The 23,649-nt window shown below is 38.2% G+C and overlaps 1 protein-coding gene across 8 annotated transcripts in view; it reads left to right on the top strand.

Moving 5' to 3' along the window:
- Positions 1-23,649, top strand: part of NCKIPSD (NCK interacting protein with SH3 domain) — a 148,444-nt gene that overhangs the window by 113,376 nt on the left and 11,419 nt on the right. For all 8 annotated transcript variants that reach the window (XM_058170187.1, XM_058170190.1, XM_058170191.1 and 5 more), the window contains exons 6-10: positions 8,898-9,068; positions 9,726-9,812; positions 12,728-12,866; positions 20,637-20,717; positions 22,500-22,628. In XM_058170187.1, coding sequence (XP_058026170.1) covers positions 8,898-9,068; positions 9,726-9,812; positions 12,728-12,866; positions 20,637-20,717; positions 22,500-22,628 — 607 coding nt within the window. The remainder of the gene's footprint in view (positions 1-8,897; positions 9,069-9,725; positions 9,813-12,727; positions 12,867-20,636; positions 20,718-22,499; positions 22,629-23,649) is intronic.

The raw sequence follows: 23,649 nt of genomic DNA, 5'->3' as shown, positions 1-23,649 counted from the left end.
CTTGAAAATCAAGAAAGCATAGTAAGGTAGCAAAATAGTGGCAGGCAAGGAGGATATCATTCTTTCAAATTCTGCTGTTTTCTGCAAGCATTTGCGGCATTGTTCTATAAAGCATGTCTGCTACTCAGTAATAGTTATAATTCCAGAGTAGAAGAGAAAAACATCCTGTAATTACTCCATCCTGTTTGCATACAATTTTCAAAGAAATGACCTTAGAGAGAAGCTCAGTAAATTGAATTAAGTGTCTGTCTATCTGTCTTGGCACTGTTAAACTGTGCTACAGGCTTGAGGTTGGAATGAGATGAAGACACTTTTTCTTACTTTAATCATACACATTGGTGATGTGAGTGTCAGCAGAGAGAGAGAAAGAAGGAAATCATATGCTGCCCATTCTTAATTCCTCTGGTTGGAAGTGACTCCAGTTGTTGTACGTACCTTCCTACAGAGTTGTAAAATGATGCTCGTGTTTAAAATGGTCCTTTGCCTCCTGGAGTAATGAGAAAGAAGATCGAGAAAAACATGTAGAAAAACTTCTGCAGGAGTACAGCCAACTTGGCACAATGGTAGAAGCATTCCATCTGTTAGTACTGAAAATGAAAAGAGAGAATGTTCCCTAAATAATCATATTTTCAGGGTGGGGGAATAAGATGGATTGTTTTCAGCATATTGTGTTCCCCTCCAAATGAAACATGTCATACCCAAAATTGCTGAAGACAGATTTTGGTTTTTACCTGTTATTGTTTGTCGGACAGTCAGCCAGATGTTCACACTGGATTTGGCATTTTTGTCCACCTATGGAGTCCTTCCCAAACACCTGGGATTGGCAGGTGTGAATGTTTGATGATGTTAGAGGTATCATCACAGAATGTTAACTGTTTCCAGTAAAGCTACCTTTTGTAATTGATTGATGGGGAAGTTGTCAATGCCAATCGGGTTCAAGTTGTTTCGGGATTGCACCCAAAGCAATCTATAGCAACCTATTACTATTGGTACTACTTTGCTTTCTTTTGCCACAGTTGTATTTCTATTTGCAGGTTGTTGTATTTTGTTATCTTCTCCAGTCCTCTATCCAGACAAAAAATTTCTTTTTTGTCATTCTTATAGACACTTGTTAAGTCTTGTGTGGCAGGTGTGTGTCTGTTTGAAGTCTAAAAGTCCCAGAGCAATTTAGCTTTTCCATTTCTATTACTTTATCTATTGTATGGTCCCACCAGTTCTTGCTTGCATGCAAATGGTGTTTCTTGCAGATCTTCCAATGCACCATTGTTGCTACTTTGTCCTGCCGTTGTTTGTAGGTAAGTCTGTGCAATCTTGGTATAGGCAGCACTTGCCATATGTTGCTGACTTCTCAATTCTAGCTTTGTATGCATTTGTTCTTATGGCTTGGTCTTGTGCAGCCAGAATTAGCCCTTCTGTTTCTTTCTTCAATTTTCCTGCTATTCGCCATTACTGGGTCTTGTTATCATTTGCTTCTCCTGCTATTTTTTTTATGTATTGACCATATAATGCTTTGTCTTCCCATTCTTCTTTTCTGGTCTTCATTTGGTCTTTGTTGTAGGCCAGTGTGGTCTCTCCAATACTCAGGAGGCTTTCCTGGTATACTAGTTTCAGTACATCTTCTTCACTATCCTTCAGGTATTTTTCCAATGCCCTTTTTTCTTCTTCAACCATCTGATCTACTTGCAACATTCCATGTGCATCCATTTTCCTTGGTAAGCAGAGTCTGTCAACATTGCTGTGTAGATGAAGGGCATGATTCATTGTCATTATTTTTCTGGTCTTCCTATCCGTGGCTTTTAGTTCAACTTGAATCCAGCCCACTATTCCAGTTGTGTATTGAATGACTGCAATTGCCCAAGTGTTGATTCTGACTCCATATCTACTGACTCTTGTCGTTTCTAGGCACGTGATTATCCAATCACGTGGCAGAGGGTCAGATGCCTTCCTGTAATCAATCCATTCAAGTTGTAGTAGTCGTAGTAGTTGTAGTTGTTGTTATTAAAATATTTTCTCTAAGTAACTCCTTATTACAAAAAAAACCAACAACAACCCCAAAACAGATCTTTCAAATGTTGTGGAGTCTATTTTAGTTTGTTGTTTTGCTTGTATCCCACCTTTGTTATTCTTACAAATAACTCAAGGCAACAAACAATAACCCTTTGGGCTGGATTGGGCTGAGAGAGAATGACAGGCCCAAAGCCATCCAGCTGGCTTTCATACCTAATGTGGGATTTGAATTTATGCCTCCTCCTTTCTAACCCGGTGCCTTAACTAGATACTTTAAATATACTTCCAAAGGCATATTATGATTCCTGGGATCCTCCATATCAGGTGGTTTTGCAACTGTAAATAGCTGCCAGCTGCTAGATCTGATCCCAACTACCTCGGGAATTCTGAGAGTCAAAGTCCAGATATCTTAAAAGTTTTTAAGGTTGGGAAACAAAGCCCTAAGGAAAGCCCTTTCCTTCACCACGGACCTCCTTTAAATAACTTTTATGGCCATATAGCATAGCCACAGACTCCCAAGGCTTAACTCAAGATTTAAATCATAACATTTTTTCAAGCCTTCACGGACCCCGTGTGATGCCATTGTGCCCCCCCCTCCCAAGGGTCTACAGACCACAGATTGAGAACCACTGCTCTGAGCCATAATATGTCAGCAGTTAGACAGAAAAGAAAGCATGCTAATAGAATAATATTGTTTAAGACTGTTTTTGGGTGAGTTTGTTTTAGAAAACTGGTGGATGAGGGATAGCAAGAAAATAGATTTGAATGAGAATAATCATCCCAAAACTAGCAAAGCAACGAACCTTACTTAAAATGTTATTTCAGGTTTTAATTAATTAATTAATTATAAATGAAGTTATTACATTCAAATTCATCTTTAATTCCCTCTAAATAATAAACATCAGAACCGTATGCTAACTAATTTTGATGCTGAATGTTTGATGAGCATTTAAGGTTCATACATATTAATAAAAGTTTTAAGGTTGATTTTAAAAGCCCAACATGTTTCCTTAAAATATCCTAGTTTTCCTACTTTTTAAGTATTGCTGCTGGCAGACAGCTTTCAAATATCCTTTCTTAGATTCCTAAAATTACTTGCAGAGATGTGTAAAATTGTACTTTCTGCCATACTCCTGGAAAATATTGGCTTTTATGATCTCTTGGGCTTCATATAGAGATGAAGCATTTTCAGTGCATCTTTAAATCATATTTTATGTTTTTCCTGTTCTGACATATGTATTCTGTTCCCCAGGAATTCCAGCAATGTAGAAGTGGCACAGAAAGATACTATAATTCCCCCCACCTCCCAGAAATGTCAGCAAAGGAAGCTAACTGATAGTGAGAAATTAAAACATTCTAATTACATAATTTACTATGTAAGTCTACAACTGACTCTTTCATTTTTACGATTAGGGTTTAAAAGGGATAGATATCTGCTTAATTTAAAGTTGGAGGAATATCTACAAACACAACACAGGGTTCTTATATTAAATACCACAGGATGTCTTAAAAAGCTAAAAAGTATGTGAAGAATGATGGTCGTGCCCCATTTGGGGGAGCTCCAGGAGAAGTATTGTTTCTCTGTGGTCAGGCAGACTCTCTGCAATTGCTCCCTGTGGGAATTGGAGCTTTGGGCTCCAATTTTAGTCTCCTTACAGAAGGAGATGAAAATGGAGCTTTTCTGGGGGGCATTTGGGGTCGGATGCTATATGCTACCTGGGACAGAGGTGGGTTTCAGTAGGTTCTGACTAGTTCTGGAGAACTGGTAGCGGAAATTTTGAGTAGTTCAGAGAACCGGTAAATACCACCTCTGACTGGCCTCTATTCTTTGCCTCCTGAGTCCCAGCTGATTGGGAGGAAATGGGGATTTTGCAGTGACCTTCCCCTGGAGTGGGGAGGGAATGGAGATTTTATAATATCCTTCCTCTGCCACGCCCACAAAGCCATGCCACACCCACAAAGCCACACCCACAGAATTGGTAGTAAAAAAATTTGAATCCCACTACTGAGCTGGGATATCAGATTTTATGTTTGATTGGAAGTTTCTGTACCTTTGATTGTTGCTATTTTATCACATGATATAGATCACTGGGAATCTGTTTACATTGTAGCAGGATAGAAGTTAAATTAAAGATTTGTATGGCTGATCCATTATATAACATAACCTTAGCATAAACTCATAATACCAACAGGCAAAAATGCAAAAAAACCCAAACCCCTATTGCAAGGCGCTTTAAGAGTACTATTCCGAATATAGATGGGCATGTTTCAATTCTCAACCTGACCCAAGGTTCCTGAGGGAAGAACCTGCCAGATCTTGTGGGAAGCTATTAATATATAAAGCTAAAAGCGAAAGAATCTCTCTGGTAATATTTAAAACTCTTCTATTAAGAGAACTCCTGAAAATCTTTAAAAAAAAAAACAAACCCAAAACAACTCTGGGATGATGATTTGGGATTGAATCAAATGTATTTCATATGGCACACAATTATTTTGAAAACCTGTCACAGCAAATCATCAGAAATTGGCCATGAAGATAATCCTGAGCACTCTTTTCCACAAAACTTCCCTTATATGAAATCAAAACTTTTTGTGATAGTGTTAATGAGGTTATAAGCAAATTGGCAGGTTATTATTATTTGGTGGCAGTGCCCAAATAATCATTCTTTTTGGAACAAACATCTGAAGAAATTGAGAAGCAGACTCATCTAGCAGGCCTTCACAATGAATCCTGCAGTTAGCTTATCATTCATTTTTCCTAATGCATATAAATTGATGGAGCTGGAGAAATAAATTCAATTCCTGTAGCAAATATGTCAGTGATCGACTGTTATTTAAAAGTATGGTAAATTGCTTTGGCTGAAAAATTGCTACATGGCAGTTTGTAAAACTAACATCTGGCCATCATTCCTTAGCTATGTGTAAATGTTTTATATAGATGAATGTATAAATAAAACACCATCCTAGGTTAAAAAGTGAATATGGATACTTTAAATGCTATCAGATTGAATCTTCATGTTGTAAAATTCTATTAGGTCTTTTTCAGCAAGCCATGAAGGTTGATTATAAAATTCAAGGTTTTGACAAAGTCCAAGTATTTGGCATATGTTTTTATTTATAAATCAGGCTTAATTTAATCCTTGGAATAATAGCAAATGAGGAAGGGAATGTTAAAGGAAATAAGCCAATTTGGTTATTAAGACTGAAAGCAGCAGGGTTTTTTCCTAGTAAATCAAAAGTAGGCTGATTTCAAGGTTGCAGAATATCTTGTGTTTTGGAATCCATTATTCAGAGTATAGAGTGACAATTGGCAGAAAATTCTGATTTTAAGAAAAGAATTATTAGGTCGCAGTTATTTGAGGATTGGAATTAAATGGAACTCACTGCCCTTCTGTGCAAAAACATCCCTAAATTGGTTATATTGAATACCATTTTTTTTTTCATTTCAGCAATATAATTTAGGATAATGGGCTGGTTCCTTCCATTGCTGCTATCAGAATACTGTAACGTTAACAGATGCTTAAAAACTAACAATGCTTGGATTTAATAGGATATCAGAACTAACAGCAAATCGCAGAACAACAGCAAATCCCGGATCTGTGTGCTAGATTGGGAAACACCTCAGAAAGTGACAATCTCCATGTTATTTTCAAGAAAGTTACCAGGATGCTTCCATGAAATCACCAGAAGTCAAACTCACCTTTATTATTCTGATTCTGAAAAAAGAGAGGCAAAAAGGCTCGCAGGATTGACTACAAGTCAGCCAGAGATACACCTTCTGCCCATCGTAAACAGAGCCATTAAGAACCATAACCTATGACTTGTTCCTTATTAGAGTGCAGGATTCATTCTTCGGGTGGTGGTTTCCAAGACATTTATGGAAAACAGCAAGAATGTGTTGCTCTTTCTGCTAAAAGATCATATTTTTATTAGGACAGGGTTAAAATGCGTAGCAGATAGCCGTTTTTATCCCAGATTTCTGTCAGGAACTCAAGGTGGCACGCATAGTACTTCCTTCCCCCGCCCCTAAATAGGAGGCATTATTTGTCATCGAGAAGAAAAACTATTATCTTCTCTTAAGTAATGACAGTGCTGTTCCAGTTCAGCATCTCAAGTATAGTGTCTCTTTCCTAACAAATGGAGGAGGTAGGAAGCAAATATAGAGATAACAGTGTCTTGTTTACTTTGCATATTATAATGACTAGAGTGATGAGAGGAAAGGGTTCTTATTATCATTAAACCTTTAAAAAAAAACCCAGCAAAATGTTTGCACCTTTTTCTAGTTAGATTTTCAGGCACTTTGTTAACACATTGTGCAAGCTGAGCAAAATCAGTCTGGTGTTTGAAACTTTATGAGAGAACAGGAAGTACCCAAACTTGGGAAAAAGAGATTCCAGGGTGACCTAATCACAAGAATTTAATAATGGGTTCACAATTCTTCTATAATTGTGAATTCATTCAATCAGTCATGTTATAAATAAAGCTGTTAGTCAGTAACTGGCTATCAGTTTTAAGGTTTTTGAATTGCCATCTTTCTTACAGGAATTACTGTACAAAAAGGTATTTTATGCTGTTATTTTCACTACCTTGGGTGTACAGATCTTCAAGGAAAGTGCTTTTGTATGTAATAACTCAAGGGTGTCAAACTTGATTTCATTGAGGGACGCACCAGGATTGTGTTTGACCTTGGAGGGATGGGGTGGGTCTGGCTAGGGTAGGCGTGGCCAGCTTGACCTCACTCGTGTCAGGGGCGCCTGTGGCGGCCCGAAAGCTCTGCCAGTGAAAATGGGCTCCCGAGCGCCGTTTTCCGGCTGTGACGACCTCCTGCAACCCTCTGCCAGCGAAAATGGAGCTCATGAGGGCTGCGGGCGGTCCTCACAAGCTCTGTTTTTGCTGTCAGAGGCACTGTGGGCTGGCCCCCCCTGCAGGCCTGATCTAAGTACCCCACATGCCAGATCTGTCCCCTGGGCCTTGAGTTTGATACCCCTGTAATAACTTAACTAATTGTTAAACCTATTTGCCTTCTGTTTTCAGGAATCTGAATAGAATAGGCATTTTTGTTTTCAGGATATTACTATAAATGATATTTCTTGTTGTATTCTGTAAGTGATATTAACCTCATTCAGCCTCTAGTGATAACTGTGAGTGATGAGAAAAAAGATCAACTACTTTGATTTTTATATCGTGCAGAAAGGCAAGGTGCATACGGTGGTAATAGTAGTCATCACCATACAGTAATCCAAGTGGATTTGACACAGCTTTTTACAGCTCAAGATGCAGTTCTGATCTCCTGTGTTCTAAATTAGCATATTTGCAGATATTTTTTTAAAGAAAGTATTTGAAATCTTTGTAAACCAAAAAAATAGCAGGAGAAAGATGGTTGGACATGTTTGTCACCTATTTGTAAAAATAATAAAGGTAGGATACAAATAAGAAAAAAAATACAAAAGGAGTGGCTAGAAGGGAGGGGGGATGTTTGTAAAGCAGGCATTGTATTTGAAGGTTTGTTTTTTTTTATTTGAGTTGGTTCTGCCTGAAATATCATACCAACTACAGGTAATTCCAGAAAAGATTTAGTAGATTATAAGCATTCTCAGAAGGCAAATGCAAAGTATTTTTGCAAGGTGAATTAATTGGAATGCAAAACATTATCCCCTCGCACCTCCAAATATTAAACTTATTGAAAACCAAACATAAGGAGAAAAAGATAATAACTGCTGTGCAAAATATAATGCCAAATCACAATAAGGTTATTGCTTCTCTAATACAGTAATATGAAGAAACTCCAAAGCAGAACACTTATTATAGTAGAGATAATATTTGTTTATGTAGGAGAATGATTGGCAAAACCTGAGGATGGAGTGAAAAGAGGGATTGGCCTAGAATCCTTGCATAGCCACAAGCAAATTAAGTCCAACCCCTCTTGAGTGTCCCTTATCTACGGTAACTCTAATCAGGTGTTTATCATTAGATGAGAAGATTCCTGTCTATAGGCTTTAGCAGTAAATCAGTTTAATTGAATCTTCACGTGTGGACTTGATCTTTTGCACTTGACAATTTAGCAACCACAATTGTGGCTGACTTCTCAGTTGTTCAGCAAAGCAGTCACTAAGTGAAACTGTGACATTCCTTATAATCTTGCTTCAGGTTTCCTTTGTTTTGCAAACCTTTGAAAGTCATGAATGTGAGAATTGGACATAAAGTTACTTTTTCATCACTGTCATAACTGTGACTGGTTGCTAAGTGAAGCAGTCACTAAATGAGGAGCTTCTGTGCAAGCAAACTGCTTGAAGGCTATTTTGCAAGATCTTCTAAATTAATTTCAATGATGTCATGCAAATGGAAAAAAACTATAGTTAATGCCAAAAAAGGCTTAGTTAATTGTTAGGATCATTTTTCTTGGTTCACACAGAGGCCCCAGGATGGAAGATGCTATTGGCTGAGAGTGAGCAAAGGGGGGAAGGTGGGAGGTGTTGTAAATGCCAGAACTTCAAGGACCAGTGGTAAGTCCATTCAATACATATGCAACTTTAAACAGTCACTGAACAAAATGGTCATAACTCAAAGACTGCCTGTATTGCAGGGATAGAAATTCATAAACTGTTGTTTCTCCTAGCAACTGTAGAAATGGGCCTTATTTCAAAAAGGCAAATTTAAGATTTCCATATAAAGTTATTCATCTAAATATTTCAGAAAACCTGTAAGTGTAGAAATCTATATATTGTTTGAAAGAAATTTGCTTCCATAAAGAAAAAAAATGGATGCAGCTGATTACTAGATAGTATAGAACATACATCAGATATTAGCAACTATTTGAAAAGTATTTGAAAACTGGAGCATCTGCAGTAGTACTTCCTATTAAGATGGTGCATTATTTCTTTTTCTTGCAGGATCTTTGTTCAGGTTTGCCTTCTGGACAGATTTGTCATGATGAAGAGAGACTGAAGGTGATATTTACAGATCTGGCTCGGCACAAAGATGATGCCCAACAGCGCAGCTGGGCCCTCTATGAAGATGAAAATGTCATTTGTTGTTATTTGGAAGAACTGCTTCAGATTCTGGTAATTCGTTGCTTTGGCAGAGACAGGCTCTTTATAAAGTTTATTTGTTCAGCACTTTGATTATTATAAATGGAAAGTGAGTGATAAGATAGCTTAATGCCTGGATGGGCGGTTCACAAAACAGAGGCCCTTGGAATCAAGAGACGCTCAAATTTTTGGTGCCAACCAAATGATTAAAATTCTCAAATGGAACAATAAATGTTACCTTCTAGCTAAGATTATAATAACATTCCTAACACTGTAGTCAAGTTAGATGAGATCCTAAATATTATGTTGTTGCCTCTTGGGCTAACTCATCTCAGGTGTAGTCAGAATAAACGTTTCAGTAATTGTCGAGCTCATTAGACAATTTTTACTCCTCTCCAAGTGAATAATAACATTCATCTTTCATCTGGGTTTGGCTCTTTTTCAAATAAGTTGTTTATGAGTTTATTGCAAAAGCTCTTAGGTATTTCTTCCTGTAAGAATGTATATAAAATAGAAGTGTTACCTAAGAGACAGAGGGAGGGAGGGAGAGAAACATTCTTGTGGGCAAAGTCTGTTTTAATGGACATACAGTTTTAGTACTACCAACATTGGAAATAGACTAGATTTTGGAATAACTCTGCCTTTATTGCTCTATTCTGAACATTATTTTTCCCCCATTCATTTTTACAGACCGATGCAGATCCAGAAGTATGCAAGAAGATGTGCAGGAGGAATGAGTTTGAATCAGTATTATCTCTTGTGACATATTACCAGATGGTATGACATTGCATTTAGGACATATAAGTTTGACCAAATCTTAAATAGTTTAATTCTTCCTAGTATGTTAATAAATTTGAACATAGCAGTAACATAGCATCGCTATAATGATGCTCTTCTTCCACCCCCACCCTCAATCTCTAGGTTCCCTTATGTTAGGTGTATCTTCAATCAGTTTGGCTAATTAGTAAAAATAGCAGGCAAAGCAGCCCTATGCTAAAGTATCAACCAGTGGCGCAAGTATAACAGCGGTGGCTGAATTAGGAAGTCTGATGTCAGCACATTAAAACAATAGGATATTCTCAAAGTTTGCTTTGGATTGTCTATATTGGGGGTAATATACATTTTTGTAAGAGATGATCAGGCTGAGCCTGAGGGAGGGGTCAAACACGTCATTAGACTTAAGCCCCTTCATGCCCATAAGAGATCTAAGTCCAGTCTACCTTGAATTCCTTTGACTCTTATCTACCAATTTGCTTTGACTGTTAATAGTTCAGATTCTTGTAGAGACCATGAGTTTATGATCTGGCTTAATATTTTTAATATTTTTAAATTTTTTAAAATTCTTTTAACTGGGTTTTATCATTTTAGGGTTTCTAATTTTAAATTTTAAATTTTTTATTTGGCCTTTTTCTAATATGCTCGGTTTTAAATTGTTGTTTTACTTGTATATTTCTTATGTTTTTATCTTTTGGCTGAGTCCTTTTGGCTGAGTCCTTCGGGAGAAGGGCGGTATAAAAATTTAATAAATAAATAAAATAAAATAAATAAAGCATAAAAAGGCAATAAGCCTTTATATTCATTTTAAACTGCCTGGACTTCCTAATTTTCCTACGTTTGACAGCTTTGTTTCCCCCAAAAAAGTAGAAATAATGACTACCAGAGTCCTTCCTAGCAATTTGAAAGCTAAATGTAGCTTCCCCTTCCCTATTTTTAAAAAGCAGCGTTAAGGAAGAGAAGTAGCAGCCTTACTGTCATTGGAAGGATTTCCACAAGTGTCTTGAAACATTAGCAGGTTGTTCCCATTTCTTGGTTAATTGAGATACATCTGTGTATTGGATTGGAAATTAGGCTACAGGTAGTCCTCAACTTGCAACTACATTTGGGATTGGAATCTTGGTCATTGAGGGAAGCTGTCATAAAGCGAGATGGCTATATGACCGCTTTGCTCATCAATCATAAACCAGTTGGGGTAGTTAAGTGATTGTGTAGGTCATTTAGCAGAGCACTGGAGAGAGGGCTCTGTCTCCTCACTCCATCACACCTATGGTCCACTTATATTTGCCTTTTTCTGCAGCTTTCTATCAAGGCCACTTCACATCCTTCTGCAAGCTGGCCTGATTCTCACAATCATTGGAAGGGTCCTTCTCAAAAATCACACAATTTGGAAACGGGACCTTCCAAACGATCATGAGAATGATACCATTCTTCACCTTCCTAGGCTTTTTAGCCTAGAACATTTTTCTTGCCTTCAGAAATCCAAAAGGTTTGAGGTTCATTCCTGAAGCCCACCAAGCCCATCAAATCCTCCATCCCCTTTGCTTGCAATCTTCCCTGCTGGCTTCACCACTGAGTTTGCATAAGAAAGAACGACATTTAGGAATCATTGACAATTGTGACTTGGGCTGTTTCGGGTAACAGACTGGAATATAGGCTAAGCTGTAACTGTAAGGAATATTAGAGTAATACTAGAAGGAATACTAGAAAACTGAAGAAAACTACTGTAAGGCAAGTTAACTGTGACATGATTCTTGGAAGCACTTCATCTTTATCTAGGGAGCACAAAAAAATAGGGCAAAACATGCAGTGATAAAACGTTGGCATCTTTACAATTTCTGATGTTTGCACAGATTTGTCTGTTGTGCCAATTGCACCCTTTCCTGGACTGGGAGACCTGACTCAGGGTCACTGATGGCTTGATCATCTCCCATTTAGATTACTGCAGAGGGTTCTACGTGGGGCTGCCTTCGAAGACCATCCAGAATCTTCATCCGGTCCAGAATGAGGCAGCATGCATAGTGATGAGTGTCCCTAGGTTTACCCATATAAACCTCTATTGTATGAGATGCACTGGTTTACAATTTACTTCAGAGTACAGTTCAAAGTGTTATCACTTTTAAAGCCCTATGTTGGTAGGTTATCTGCAGGAGTGCATTTCCCTAAGGCAGGGACATCAAACTGGTGGCCCGCGGGCCAGATGCATGACTCGCAGGCCATGCCCACCCCAGTTCCACGAAGGGAAAAAAATGTAGCGATATGTCACATGACGGCAATGTGACACTGTGAGTTTTATGTACACTGAGAGCATATGCACCAAGACAAATTCCTTGTGTGTCCAATCACACTTGGCCAATAAAAATTCTATTATTCTATTCTATTGACACCCGTGCCCTAAGGACATCTCCCCATCCTACCAGGTTAGATAGGGTGGGCACGCTCCTAATCCCTTTCCTTAACCAGAGCTAGGAAGCAGGCCTTTTCTGGTGGCAGCCACAGCCCTACAAAACATTATTACCCCTGAAGTTGGCAGGCCTCTTTCCTTCTAGCTTTCTGAAAAGTACCAAAGATCTGACTTTACCCCAAAGCACTGGGATAGCATCAGGGGACTGTCAGGAGCCTATCTTAATGTCAGCTGTTATTTTAATGTTTGCAGTTTTAATCGTTTAATATGATTTTTATGTTGTTTTAATTGTTGATTGAGAGTCATCTGGAATTTGATATAAGGTGAGCAGCCATACAGTATAAATGTTTTAAATAAATAAAATAATTTGCCTATTGAAATTATTGTGGTCAGCATAGAATAATTATTTTCTGAAGTGTACCTGGAATACTTCACTTTCTGAATAGCAAGTAAAAGAAACATGCATTATTTATAGTTGGGTATTTTGTTAATTAAAAACAATTTTCTTCTTAAGGAGCACAGAGTTCCATTACGCCTGCTGCTTCTGAAATGTTTTGGAGCAATGTGCAATTTGGATGCTGCTATTATTTCTGCTCTGGTTAATTCTGTTCTGCCAATGGAGCTAGCCCGAGATATGCAAACTCATACCCAAGGTGAGGCATATTTTATACAGTAAATCTTCCTATAGCTCAGACAGAATACAAATTTTTCTTCTCCTGATGATATGTCACTACATTGTGAGGCTCTTAAGGAATATATTCCAAAGCTTTATTGCAGTAATTGAAGTGATGGTCTGTGTTGAACATGATGTTGTGGAAAATCTGGATATAGATTTAACTAATATGTAGTAATAAAGTTACGGATCATAACTTCTTCCTTTTCATTGAGAATCCCTGATACAGGTAGTAAGAGGGGAAAATTACACTGAAGACTATTATAGTAACTTCTTTAATAGAATATAGGAATGCTGTAGATGTAATAAATCTGGAAGTATTTGACAAGTTACCTCATAATGTGTTGATGGCAAACTGTGTAAAGGTTGAACTGGAGGATGAAAATGTAAAAGATATACAGCTGGTTTGAAATTCATTCCCAAAGACAAGGCTACTTACTAAATGATTTCTCATCAGTTTGGGGAGAAGTATTGACTGGGGTATCCTAAGGTTCAGTTCTGGGTCTTCTATTCTTCAAGGTTCCATTAATGAATTGGAAACGAAGTGGGTGGACTATATAACAGATTTTTGAATTATATAAATTTGAGCAAACTAGCTAGTATCCTAGAAGACAGAAATAAAAATTAAAACAATATTGATGAGTTAGAGAAATGAACAGAAAGTAACAACAAAATTTAACAGAGAGAAGTACAGGGTTCACTTAAGAAATAAAAATCAAATGTGTAAATATAGGATTGGGAATACCTAAGTGGATACTATTACATGGCAAAAATTATTGGAGTAATAAACTGAGTATCAGCCACTAGTTTAATATGGCTGCAAAAAGGAAAATACTAATGTTGGCTGCACCAACAGAAGTACAATTATAAGAAGTAATGTTTTCACTTTATTCTGCTTTGGTCAGATCCTACCTTGAAGATCATGTCTCATGTTGGATACCATGATACAGAAAAACTTGCATAGATTTGGAAAAAAGCAATGAGGATGACTGGCAACTGCAAACTAAGACTATTTATTTATATTTAATATTTCTAAACTGCCTATCTCCCTCAAAGAGCAGCTCTATTGGTAATATGTTTAATATTTTTTTAAAAAGAGAGAGAGGAAGGAAATGAAACCACCGTCCAAATATCTGGAAAGATATCTCATAGAAGGTCAAGATCTATTATCTAACATTTGAGGATACAGGAGACTGAATTAAGTCACATTAAAAGAAGATAGATTCTGGTAGAATGTTAGAAAAAAACCCTTAATATTAAGAGAATTTGACAATGAAACCAATGACCCAGAGTCGCTGAAGACATCTGTTGGAAAGGCTTTGTTTTGGATTCCAAAACTGGACAGCAGATTTGACTTGATCCCCTAAATGGCCCTTTCCAACTCAATGGTTCTATTAATTTTTTGGTAGTAATAAGTTTTAGCAGCAATTTTCAAAGGGAATTTCTATTTTCCTTGTGGTGCATGACAATTATGTACTGTTATGGAGAAATGAAGATGAAATTGGTTAGAACACAACTTCTCTCTCTCTCTCTCTCTCTCTCTCTCTCTCTCTCTCTCTCTCTCTCTCTCCCCCTCCCTCCCTCCCTCCCTCCCTCCCTCCCTCCTTCCTTCCCCCCCCCCCATGGAACATTTGCTTATTGACAGGACAAAAAAAAAGCCCTCAATCTTATAATTAGATATATTACCTTTATTTTAAATGACATATTGTAAGCCACCCTGAGTCTTCGGAGAAGGGCGGGATATAAATTCAAATTAAAAAAAAATATCACTAAAAAAAATTTGATTTAGTAGGAAAGACACTTCTATCTAGGATTTAAATAGATCATATTAATAAACATGATCAACCGCTTTAGTATATTTTCCTTTTAAGAAAAAGCTTTAAGATGAAAAACTTCTAAGAGAATATGTTGCAGTATATTTGCCCTAAATATCAAAGAAGTTGATAAGACACTAAAATGATCTTTCTCCATTGCAAACAGAAAAAATACGATAGAAGCAGAGGCTGAGCTAGAGAACATTTTACATTTGATCAAAGCCCTGCTCTATTTGGGTCTGAATCTGACCATCAAGACTGTTCTCCTCTGCAACTGGCAGGCAACCTTAACAAAATGAAAAGGGAAATCCTGAATAAGTGTCAAAGTCATGTTGAAAATCATTAGTAGGGATATGCAGTGTATCCTGTTCAAAGACTTAAAGGTGCTTTTGCGGTATAAATATGAATATAGCACCTTCCTACAATTGTTTGAAATAGTTATACCTTTTTCTGCAAAATTTGTTGGGTTGAAGAATTCTCAGCCAAATGTGATACATCCTTTGAATATGAAATTCTATGCAGCTGTAATAACCACCTTTACACATAACAATGCAATTGCTCTAGGAATACATTCTGATCCAAGTACTGGATATGAAATTTTGTATGCCTGTCCTTTTGAGATTTGGCTGTGTACATATACTCACTCACTAGTTTCCTTTTTATCACAGGAGTTTATTGATTGTCTGCCATGTCAGAAGACCAAATATTTCTACATTTGTTTGCAGACCTTTTGGGAAGCTATTTCTTTCTGCAGCTTGATAGTGGAGATTAAAAATGATGCTGACACTTCATGTTAGCAGGATGTTTGCCTCTGCTTCAAGAGGGGTGCTGGCTTGCCATCCTCTAAACAGCAGGATTCATTTCCATTCCTCACTAATGTCAGTCTGTTACATTCTGCTATATTCAGTCATTTCCTCTAAGAAATTCCTGCTGTCATTCATTCAATGTATATATTCTTTTGCCATTATATTTGTTGGCAGCCAGATGAGTAGGGAGTCTCATTGTGTCTTTATCTTCGCCCTTTACCTGTCTTTCCAAGTCTACCTGCATTTCCAGTTAAACTCACACAAAAATAGGCATGTTGTGTTGTTTTTTTGCAATTGTGTTGTCTCTTGAGGTAGGACTTTCTATCTATTTGGTGTCAAACGCTGGCTTTGTGGTTGGTATTTCTTTTTTAAATGGCATGAACTTAGAGCGGCACTATAAGCACCTCCACCTTCTTACTATTGCTATTACTCTTACATTTAATTCCATTTTTCAATGTCCAACAAGTCAATTCTATCAGCAGAAGAGCACATGAAGTTAGAATAGGAACCCTGTACATGTCCAGCTAATGAGGTATCAGTTTCAGAAAAATGTCTGATCTGTTTGCTTCTTGCCATGTTTTCTCAGCAAAGCTTGTCTTTTTCATGGCTATGAGTTACATCTATCTTGCATGCGTGTCACTGCCAATGTGTTAGAGAGTCTTCATTGATTGACATGTACTCTTTGTTGGCCAAACTAGCATGCCTTTTTCACTGATGTTCAAATGGCAGTTTATTTCAAATAACCATTGGAAAAGGAGGACGCTATAGGAACGAATAAGTGGCAAAAGATGGCGAGCACGTTGCACTGCTTTCATTCCTTTCTGAGAGCTATTTTGTAACTCAGTGCTTGGATGATATTTTTTCCCTGTTGCTGTCAAAGAATTGTAAACAGAATTTCTCATGAAAAATGACTTTGCATGGTATAGTGATGGAAGCTTATTCTGGTGCTAGCAACTTGGGAATTGAGGCTGATCCATCTTCTGATAGATTGCAGAGTGTCTAATCCTTTTCTGTGGTTGGCAGAGATCCGGGTAATCCTTGCTGACTCTCAAGCAACTCAGATTGGTGCCAAGCCTGCAGTAGCTATTCCATAGCGTCCCAATTTTAGCTTCCCAATTTCAAAGAGAAACATAGGATGCTAAAACACTAGATTCTAAATAAGTTTGATGAAATAATACAACACCTCCGCTGACGCTGGCATTGTGGCTGCTGCCCGGTTTTCCTTTATGATTTAATTTGCCCCACAGTGTTTCTTTGCTGTCACACATCTGGCTGTAGTGCTTTGAAGTATCCTTCTGGAAAGCTTTCTATAAGATACAGCAAGGCCCAGTTAACTAGAACAGTTGTAATCTGGTCTCTACATCAACAGGCGCAAGTTACACACACAGCTTTAGTGTTAATCCTGCTTTGCTGAACATCACCTTTCCCCTCCTTGCGGCTTTCTTTTGCAGTATTAAAGTAAAATAAGATGTACCTTAATGTCAAGTTCAGAAAATGTTGATGTTGACCCAAAACTGTAGGAAAAGCATTTTTTGAGACACTTCTGAAAACTGGCTTACTATGTGTGTGTTGCCATCGGCTGCAGAGTCCCCTGGTAAGACAGGCAGTATTATTACTTCAGAAGGGAATACAGTTGATTGTTGCTTTCTCCATAAAATTGTTTGTAATCCCCCTTTTTTAAAAAAAATACGCCTGTGGTGCAACAATGGCCTTTTTTGTAGAATGGTTTACTTGGGAGACTCTTATTTCCTTTAGTTGAAGTAACTGAAACAAATCTTGTAATTTTATATCTGCTTGACTTATCTGCTGTCTATCTTTTGAATTTGATGTAATTCTTGTAGATCTTTAATTATTCCTGGTCTTTCCCTCTTCAGCAAGTAACAGCTACTGTTTGTAAAATAGTAGCAAAATATAATTTTATTTTATTTTATACTTGAATTGCCTTACATTGGAAGCAGTAAGCATGAAGCTCTACATTGGAGAAAATTAGCCTTTCTTCACTCCGGTGAGAAACGGCAGTCAGGATGATGGGGTTGACCTGTCCATCAATTAGCCTTTTTGTAGCATGGGATATTTGTTCATGGAGGCCTGACTTGTTCCAAACAAAGCATGAACTCCATAGGTAAAAATCCTGGCAATGTTTTAACTGCCCAAAGGCTCCTACATCCATTCCTCTGCCAGGAGAGTAAATGACTAGAATTCAAAGTTACTCCTGGTTTTTCATCTCTACAGTAATTTGCCTGTAGAGATGAACATAAGGTAATGGACTCAGAGAAGATGTCAGGAAGAACCAGATGTGGTCTGTCAGCTGCCAGTTGTCATCCATTCCCTTTGAAAAACAGTTACACCTGCTACAGTGATAAGTCTGTAGGGCTAAAGCTGGAAAACAAATTCAGCACAAATGGAGGGGGGAAGAGGGAAGAATGACACAGTCTTCCAGAAAGTTGGTTACCAGTTTGGTCTAGTGGTTAAGGCACCAGGCTAGAAACCAGGAGGCAGTGAGTTCTAGTCCAACTTTAGGCTTAAAAACAGGCTGGGTGACTTTGGGCCAACCCTTCTCTCAGCCTGTGAGTCACAATTAAAAAATGGCTTGCATACCCTGTACTGAGTGGGTGAATGATGTACAGTGGTTTTCAAGCTCCGCAACTTCAAAATGTGTGGACTTCCAACTTCCAGAGTCCCCAAGGCCGCATGCTGCTGGGGTGTTCTAGGAGTTGGTCCACACATCTTAAAGCTGTCTAGCTTGAAAAATGCTGCTATAGAGCATGTTTCCTTATTCTATTTTATATAGAAGCAAAGGGAATGCATCCAAAGCATGGACCTCTCTGCCCTCTTTTCACATTTTCAAGAAACATAGGTCAATCCTGCCAATCCTGATTCAATCAATCTGAATTGAGCTGGAATGGAGCTTGGAGGTCTTCTAGTCCAACCCCCTGCTCAAGCAGGAGACCCTATACCAGGGGTGTCCAAACTTGGTCCCTTTAAGACTTGTGGACTTCAACTCCCAGAGTTCCTCAGCCAGCTTTGCTGGCTGAGGGACTCTGGGAGTTGAAGTCCACAAGTCTTAAAGGGACCAAGTTTGGACACCCCTGCCCTATACCATTTCAGACAGGTGGTTGTCCAGCCTTTTCTTAAAAACCCCCAGTGATGAAGCACCTGTAACTTCTGACAACAGCTGTTCCACTGATTAATTTTTTCTCACTGTTAGAAAGTTTCTCCTTAATTTCGGGTTGCTTCTCTCCATGATTCATTTCCATCCATTGTTCCTTGTCTTGCCTTCTGGTGCTTTGGAGAATAAGTTGATTCCCTCTTCTTTGTGGAAGCCCTTCAAATACTGGAATATTGCTATCATGTCACCCCTAGTCCTTCCTTTGTCTAGAGTCTAGACCAATTCTTGCAGCCGTTTTTGATATGTTTTTGTGTCCTTTAATTATCTCAGTTGCTCTTCTTTGCACTTTTTCCAAAGTCCAATTAGTCTAATTAATTTCCAATTAGTATATGTTTGTGTGACTGGTAGTGCCAACTGATGGAGATAGTTGATAGTCATGCCAGAGTGAAATAAAATGACACAGTGGTTAGGAAACGAACAAATTTATTCTAGTACCAAATACATTTATGCTAGTTGTTTTTTGCAAGATGGATAACCTAAGCATCAGTCCTCTTTTAAATGACTTTCATTGGATTATTCATTATTGCATATAATACCACAACTTTGTACATTTCTGCATGGCTTGATGATCTATTATAAATAGGACAAAGTGTGTTTTCTGGTGTCCATGTGCCTCTTATGCAGCATTTCTCACATAAACCCCTGTTGGAACATGCCAACTAATTAAGATTCAGGAAAGGCAGCGGCTGGGATTCTGTGGAGCATTCATGTATAGACGCTGCAAGTGAAAATTATGCTGCAGTAGGAGACTCTGGGACAGGTTGATGCATGAGATCCGTATGTGCTTTGGAAGGGAAGCAAAACTGCACACCTGGAATGTTACTGAATCTCAGAAGGTTTCCACTCACATTTGCTTAGACTGATCTTTCCTACAGAAAATCTTTCCCTTGTTTTAGGGAAGGCACTTAAATTATAGCTAGAGGATATGTACGTATTATATTAAATGTACTTTATATGGAGATCTATTTTAAACTTTTATTTATTTTTAAATATTGTGCTTTTCTTCCTGTTGGAAGTTAAGTTTAAAAATAGGCAATACTAGTCAATGTGCTACAACAACAATCCATGTTAGTGGGAACTAAGGGGGGGTGGGTTTGTCAGCAGGAGTGAAATAAAAACCCATAACCTATGCTCAGAATCACCTCTTAAAGGGCCAGGTTTTCATCTGTTGCCATAAAACATACTGTCCTCAGGAGTGCAGTCCAGAGCATTAACTTCCCCCACCTATCCCATCTTATTTATAATGGGATTGTGCATAAATTCATAAGGGTTTTAGCTTTAAGATACATCTGGAAACAGGCAACCATCCAACTGGCCACAATTTCAGCCCAGCCAACAAGTAGCTAAGAAGTTAATTATTCTGTATTTGCAGAATATGACCTAGTTGCTTAGCCATGTCATAAATCTGTCTACTTATTTTACAGATTAACCAGTCTTGTCAGTTTTTGGATTTCCAATTTTCTGAAAACAGAAATATGCCATCTGAATGCTTCAGGAAAGAGTGTCAGAAAAAGGCACTCAATAATTGGTTTTATAGCATAAGCTAGTGTCAATCCCTCAGAGACATTGCTAGTTCCTAGAATGAGTAGTGTTTCCTAATATATCAGAAGGGAGCTACAAGCAGAGTAAATGTCTTTGAAGCTTTAACCAAATTAGGAGAAGATGCTGATATACACTAACTTTAAAATGATACTTGTAGAACATTTACACTCAAGGCTTCTTTGTGGTTGTTGTGGGCTAGTATACATTATCTCCTCATACTAAGATATGTATTAATTTAAAATGCCCATATGTGGTTTGGTTTTTTAACGTATTTGTTACATATACTTTTCTGTTTTGGCTGTATAGATGTCCATCAGAGAAGATAATTCTGTACAAAAAATACAGTGAATTCTGAGACTATAAATGCATGATACTTTACCATGGCAATATTGTTAGAGCTAATGATTTTTTCCCCCTAGACCATCAGAAGATGTGTTACTCTGCACTGGTGCTGGCAATGATATTTTGTATGGGAGAACCTCTACCATACCATCACTATGGTGAGAATGATTTCGAACATAGGGAGAAATAGATGGCAAGCAGCCACTTAAGAGGACTGAATTCATGTACTTCTAGATCTCTCTTACTCTTAACTCTCTTGTATTTCCAGATCTCTTAACTAATTGGGAAAGTACCCAAAGTATGATAAAATTACTGAAGTCCTTAACAGAAAGCATACAAAGTTGTGATAGCACTTGGTTATCTGGTAGGCTTCAGGGATTCTAGAACAAGCCATAGACTAGATCCCAATATTCTTCAAACTTTTTGCATTGTATGTCAAATATATGTGTTATTTTTAATCTATCAATATAATAAACATATTTATATAAAACATTAAGAGAATCAAGCAGTGCAGAAGAACTTTAAATAAAATAAATGTCTAATGTTGTATTAGAACTAAAAGTTTTTTTACTTTATTGAATAGATATAAAAAGACCCTGATAGATTTGGAGGATACTTTAGAAAGAGCAAAGGGTAGCTTATAGTGTGGTAGGGCAACTTGCTAAAAGAAATAAGAGGGTTTTTTTAAGGCCAAACTAGAAACTGATGCAGTATCTGGATTGCATTTCTTTTTGTTTTTTCACCCAACAAGTAAAAAGTAATAAATCACCAGTTTATCTTCCTGCACTGATTCAGATAACCCTGTTTCTTCAAACTATTGTTTGTCTAGGAGAACAGATAGCAGCTTTAGGGCAACAGGAAAGTATTAAAGAAGATGTCAATTCCCTTGGAATTTTGGGAGCAACATGTGCCAAGCTGGACAATATTAGAGAGCAAACAAAGACCTCTGATTTTATTGACTTTGCTGCATCATCTTGGTGTGATCCTACAATTGTTTTTGTAAATATCAGTTTATTCCCATAAGCTATAGAACTTTCATAATAGATATAGCAAACAAACATGGGTGGCTAATGTTTAGGCTTAATTGTAACTAGACAAACTATTGTAGGACAGGTAAATAAGTCCAAATGCGTTTGTGAAGTTGTAGGTAAAGAGAGTTATCCCTGACATAGAGATAGCTTTCAAGAAGTCTGTTTGGTGGTGAAGGGTTTGATTTTGGAGTGGGAGTCTTTGCTGAATCTTCAGTAACAAGATTAGAATGTGGCCTTCAGGCAGACAGTGGGAAAACTCACTTAGCCTTCAATCTCCCCAAATCCTTTTCCTCTCAAATTGAAAAATAGATACTGGGAATTGCAGCTGCGCATGGGGGATACAAGAAAAGCAATAGTGGTCTCTGTTTAGTCTTCCCTCTAGAGCAGCATTCCCCAACCTTTCTGGAATGGCGGCCTGGTGAGGGGGGAAGGGAGGATGGTTTTGTGTGAGGGGCAGGCACACACACAGCTTCATTTGTGTGAGTGGTGGGTATGCACACCCACTGCTTGTGCAAGTGTGGCTGCGAGTGCTGGCGCCTGCCACTTGTACGAGTGGGGTTGCGCACACAAGCCAGCCCATCACTCATTCAGCCCGGTTGCGAATAGACCATGACCTGTAGTGGACCCCAACCCACAGGTTGAGGACCCCTGCTCTAGAGCATATCATTCTCCCTTCCAAACTATGCTCTCCCCACCCGCTACTTTAAAAATCTTCCACAGGAGATCTGAGTTCATGGTATAAGTCTACAAATAAATTGGAATTTCTCTCCTACATAGCTCACCATCTTAAGTGCCAACTAGCTTCAAGTTTGGCTGGTTTTAACCAGTAAGGCTAATACCCATCTCATGTTAGAGTTAATCCTTTCCATGTAAAAATGCAATGTCTCTGTCCTTTATTTTTTTCCACAGAGCATCTCAATTCCCAATTTATTCAGTTCCTATTACATGTGATTGAAGATGGATTGCCCTCAGATAGCACAGACCAGCTGCCTGATCTGTTCATTAATGTTCTTCTGGCTTTTAATCTTCACATTCCAGGTCAGTACTGGAAGTTTTTCCCAATTGAGATTATATTGGGGTTTCAATTAATGTGGGACTTCTTTTCATTGTCATATACTAACTTGAAAACAGCCTCAATTTGCACATGTGTAGAATAAAGTATATTCTATGCTTCAGAATTCTGAAAGTAAGATGGCAGATATTCTTAAGGAAGGCTAATCTTTTCTCCTGAATTTACCAGCCAATCCTTAAACAGCTAACCTTGGTATGGCAGCACAGTGCCCCAAGAACAACTGATGATTGTTCCAATGTTGAGCAAGGTTGTGATTGTTTCCTAAAAGACCCTCTCCCATGTAATCCTATTTCTACAAAGGTAAAACTGCACCTTTGTAATGCTATTGAAACAATAGCTGTGACTTCAGGAAGACCCTCAAGTTGCATGCTAGACTTGAATGGGGAATCCAGTGGTGGGATTCACTGTTTGTAACAACCGGTTCGCTGCGCACGCACTACTGCACATGCTCAATATGATCGAAAATTGCTTCTACCGAATCCAGAGTGAATAAAACAGCTGAGGTGTGGCAATCCGTTCTGCCGCGCCAATCAGCTAAGCTTAAAACAAAAGGTAGGTAGGTTTCAGGGCGGGTAGGCTGGCAGGCCCAGCTGATAAGAAATACAGAGGAGGGGGGAGGGGGCCCCAGCTGATTGTCGGAACAAACTGGTTCTCTCTCAGCTGATCGACTGAGTTGCTGGTTTGTCTGAAGTGGCTGAATCCCACCCCTGGGTGAAGCCTCACTCCATCCAAGACAAAAAGGGAAAAAATCCCAGATCCAAGGGATCCAAACAGCCACAGCACTCAGTACAGGCCTGTTGAGTCTGTTCCTTCCCCCCACTCAGACCCGAACAAAGTCCAGACACTGTATTATTGCCATCCTCTCCTATTCCTAAATATCTCTTTTCTACCAAAGATAAATATTTTTATCCAGAGATATAAAATTGTTTCTTAAGGGAATTTCTCATTAAAACTTTCTCCTCATGCAAAGGATGTACATGTATAGCT

This window comes from Ahaetulla prasina, chromosome 2, assembly GCF_028640845.1.
Source record: "Ahaetulla prasina isolate Xishuangbanna chromosome 2, ASM2864084v1, whole genome shotgun sequence".
Taxonomy (NCBI): domain Eukaryota; kingdom Metazoa; phylum Chordata; class Lepidosauria; order Squamata; family Colubridae; genus Ahaetulla; species Ahaetulla prasina.
The sequence above is the reverse complement of the archived record's forward strand: the minus strand, read 5'-3'. Positions and strand labels throughout refer to the sequence as shown.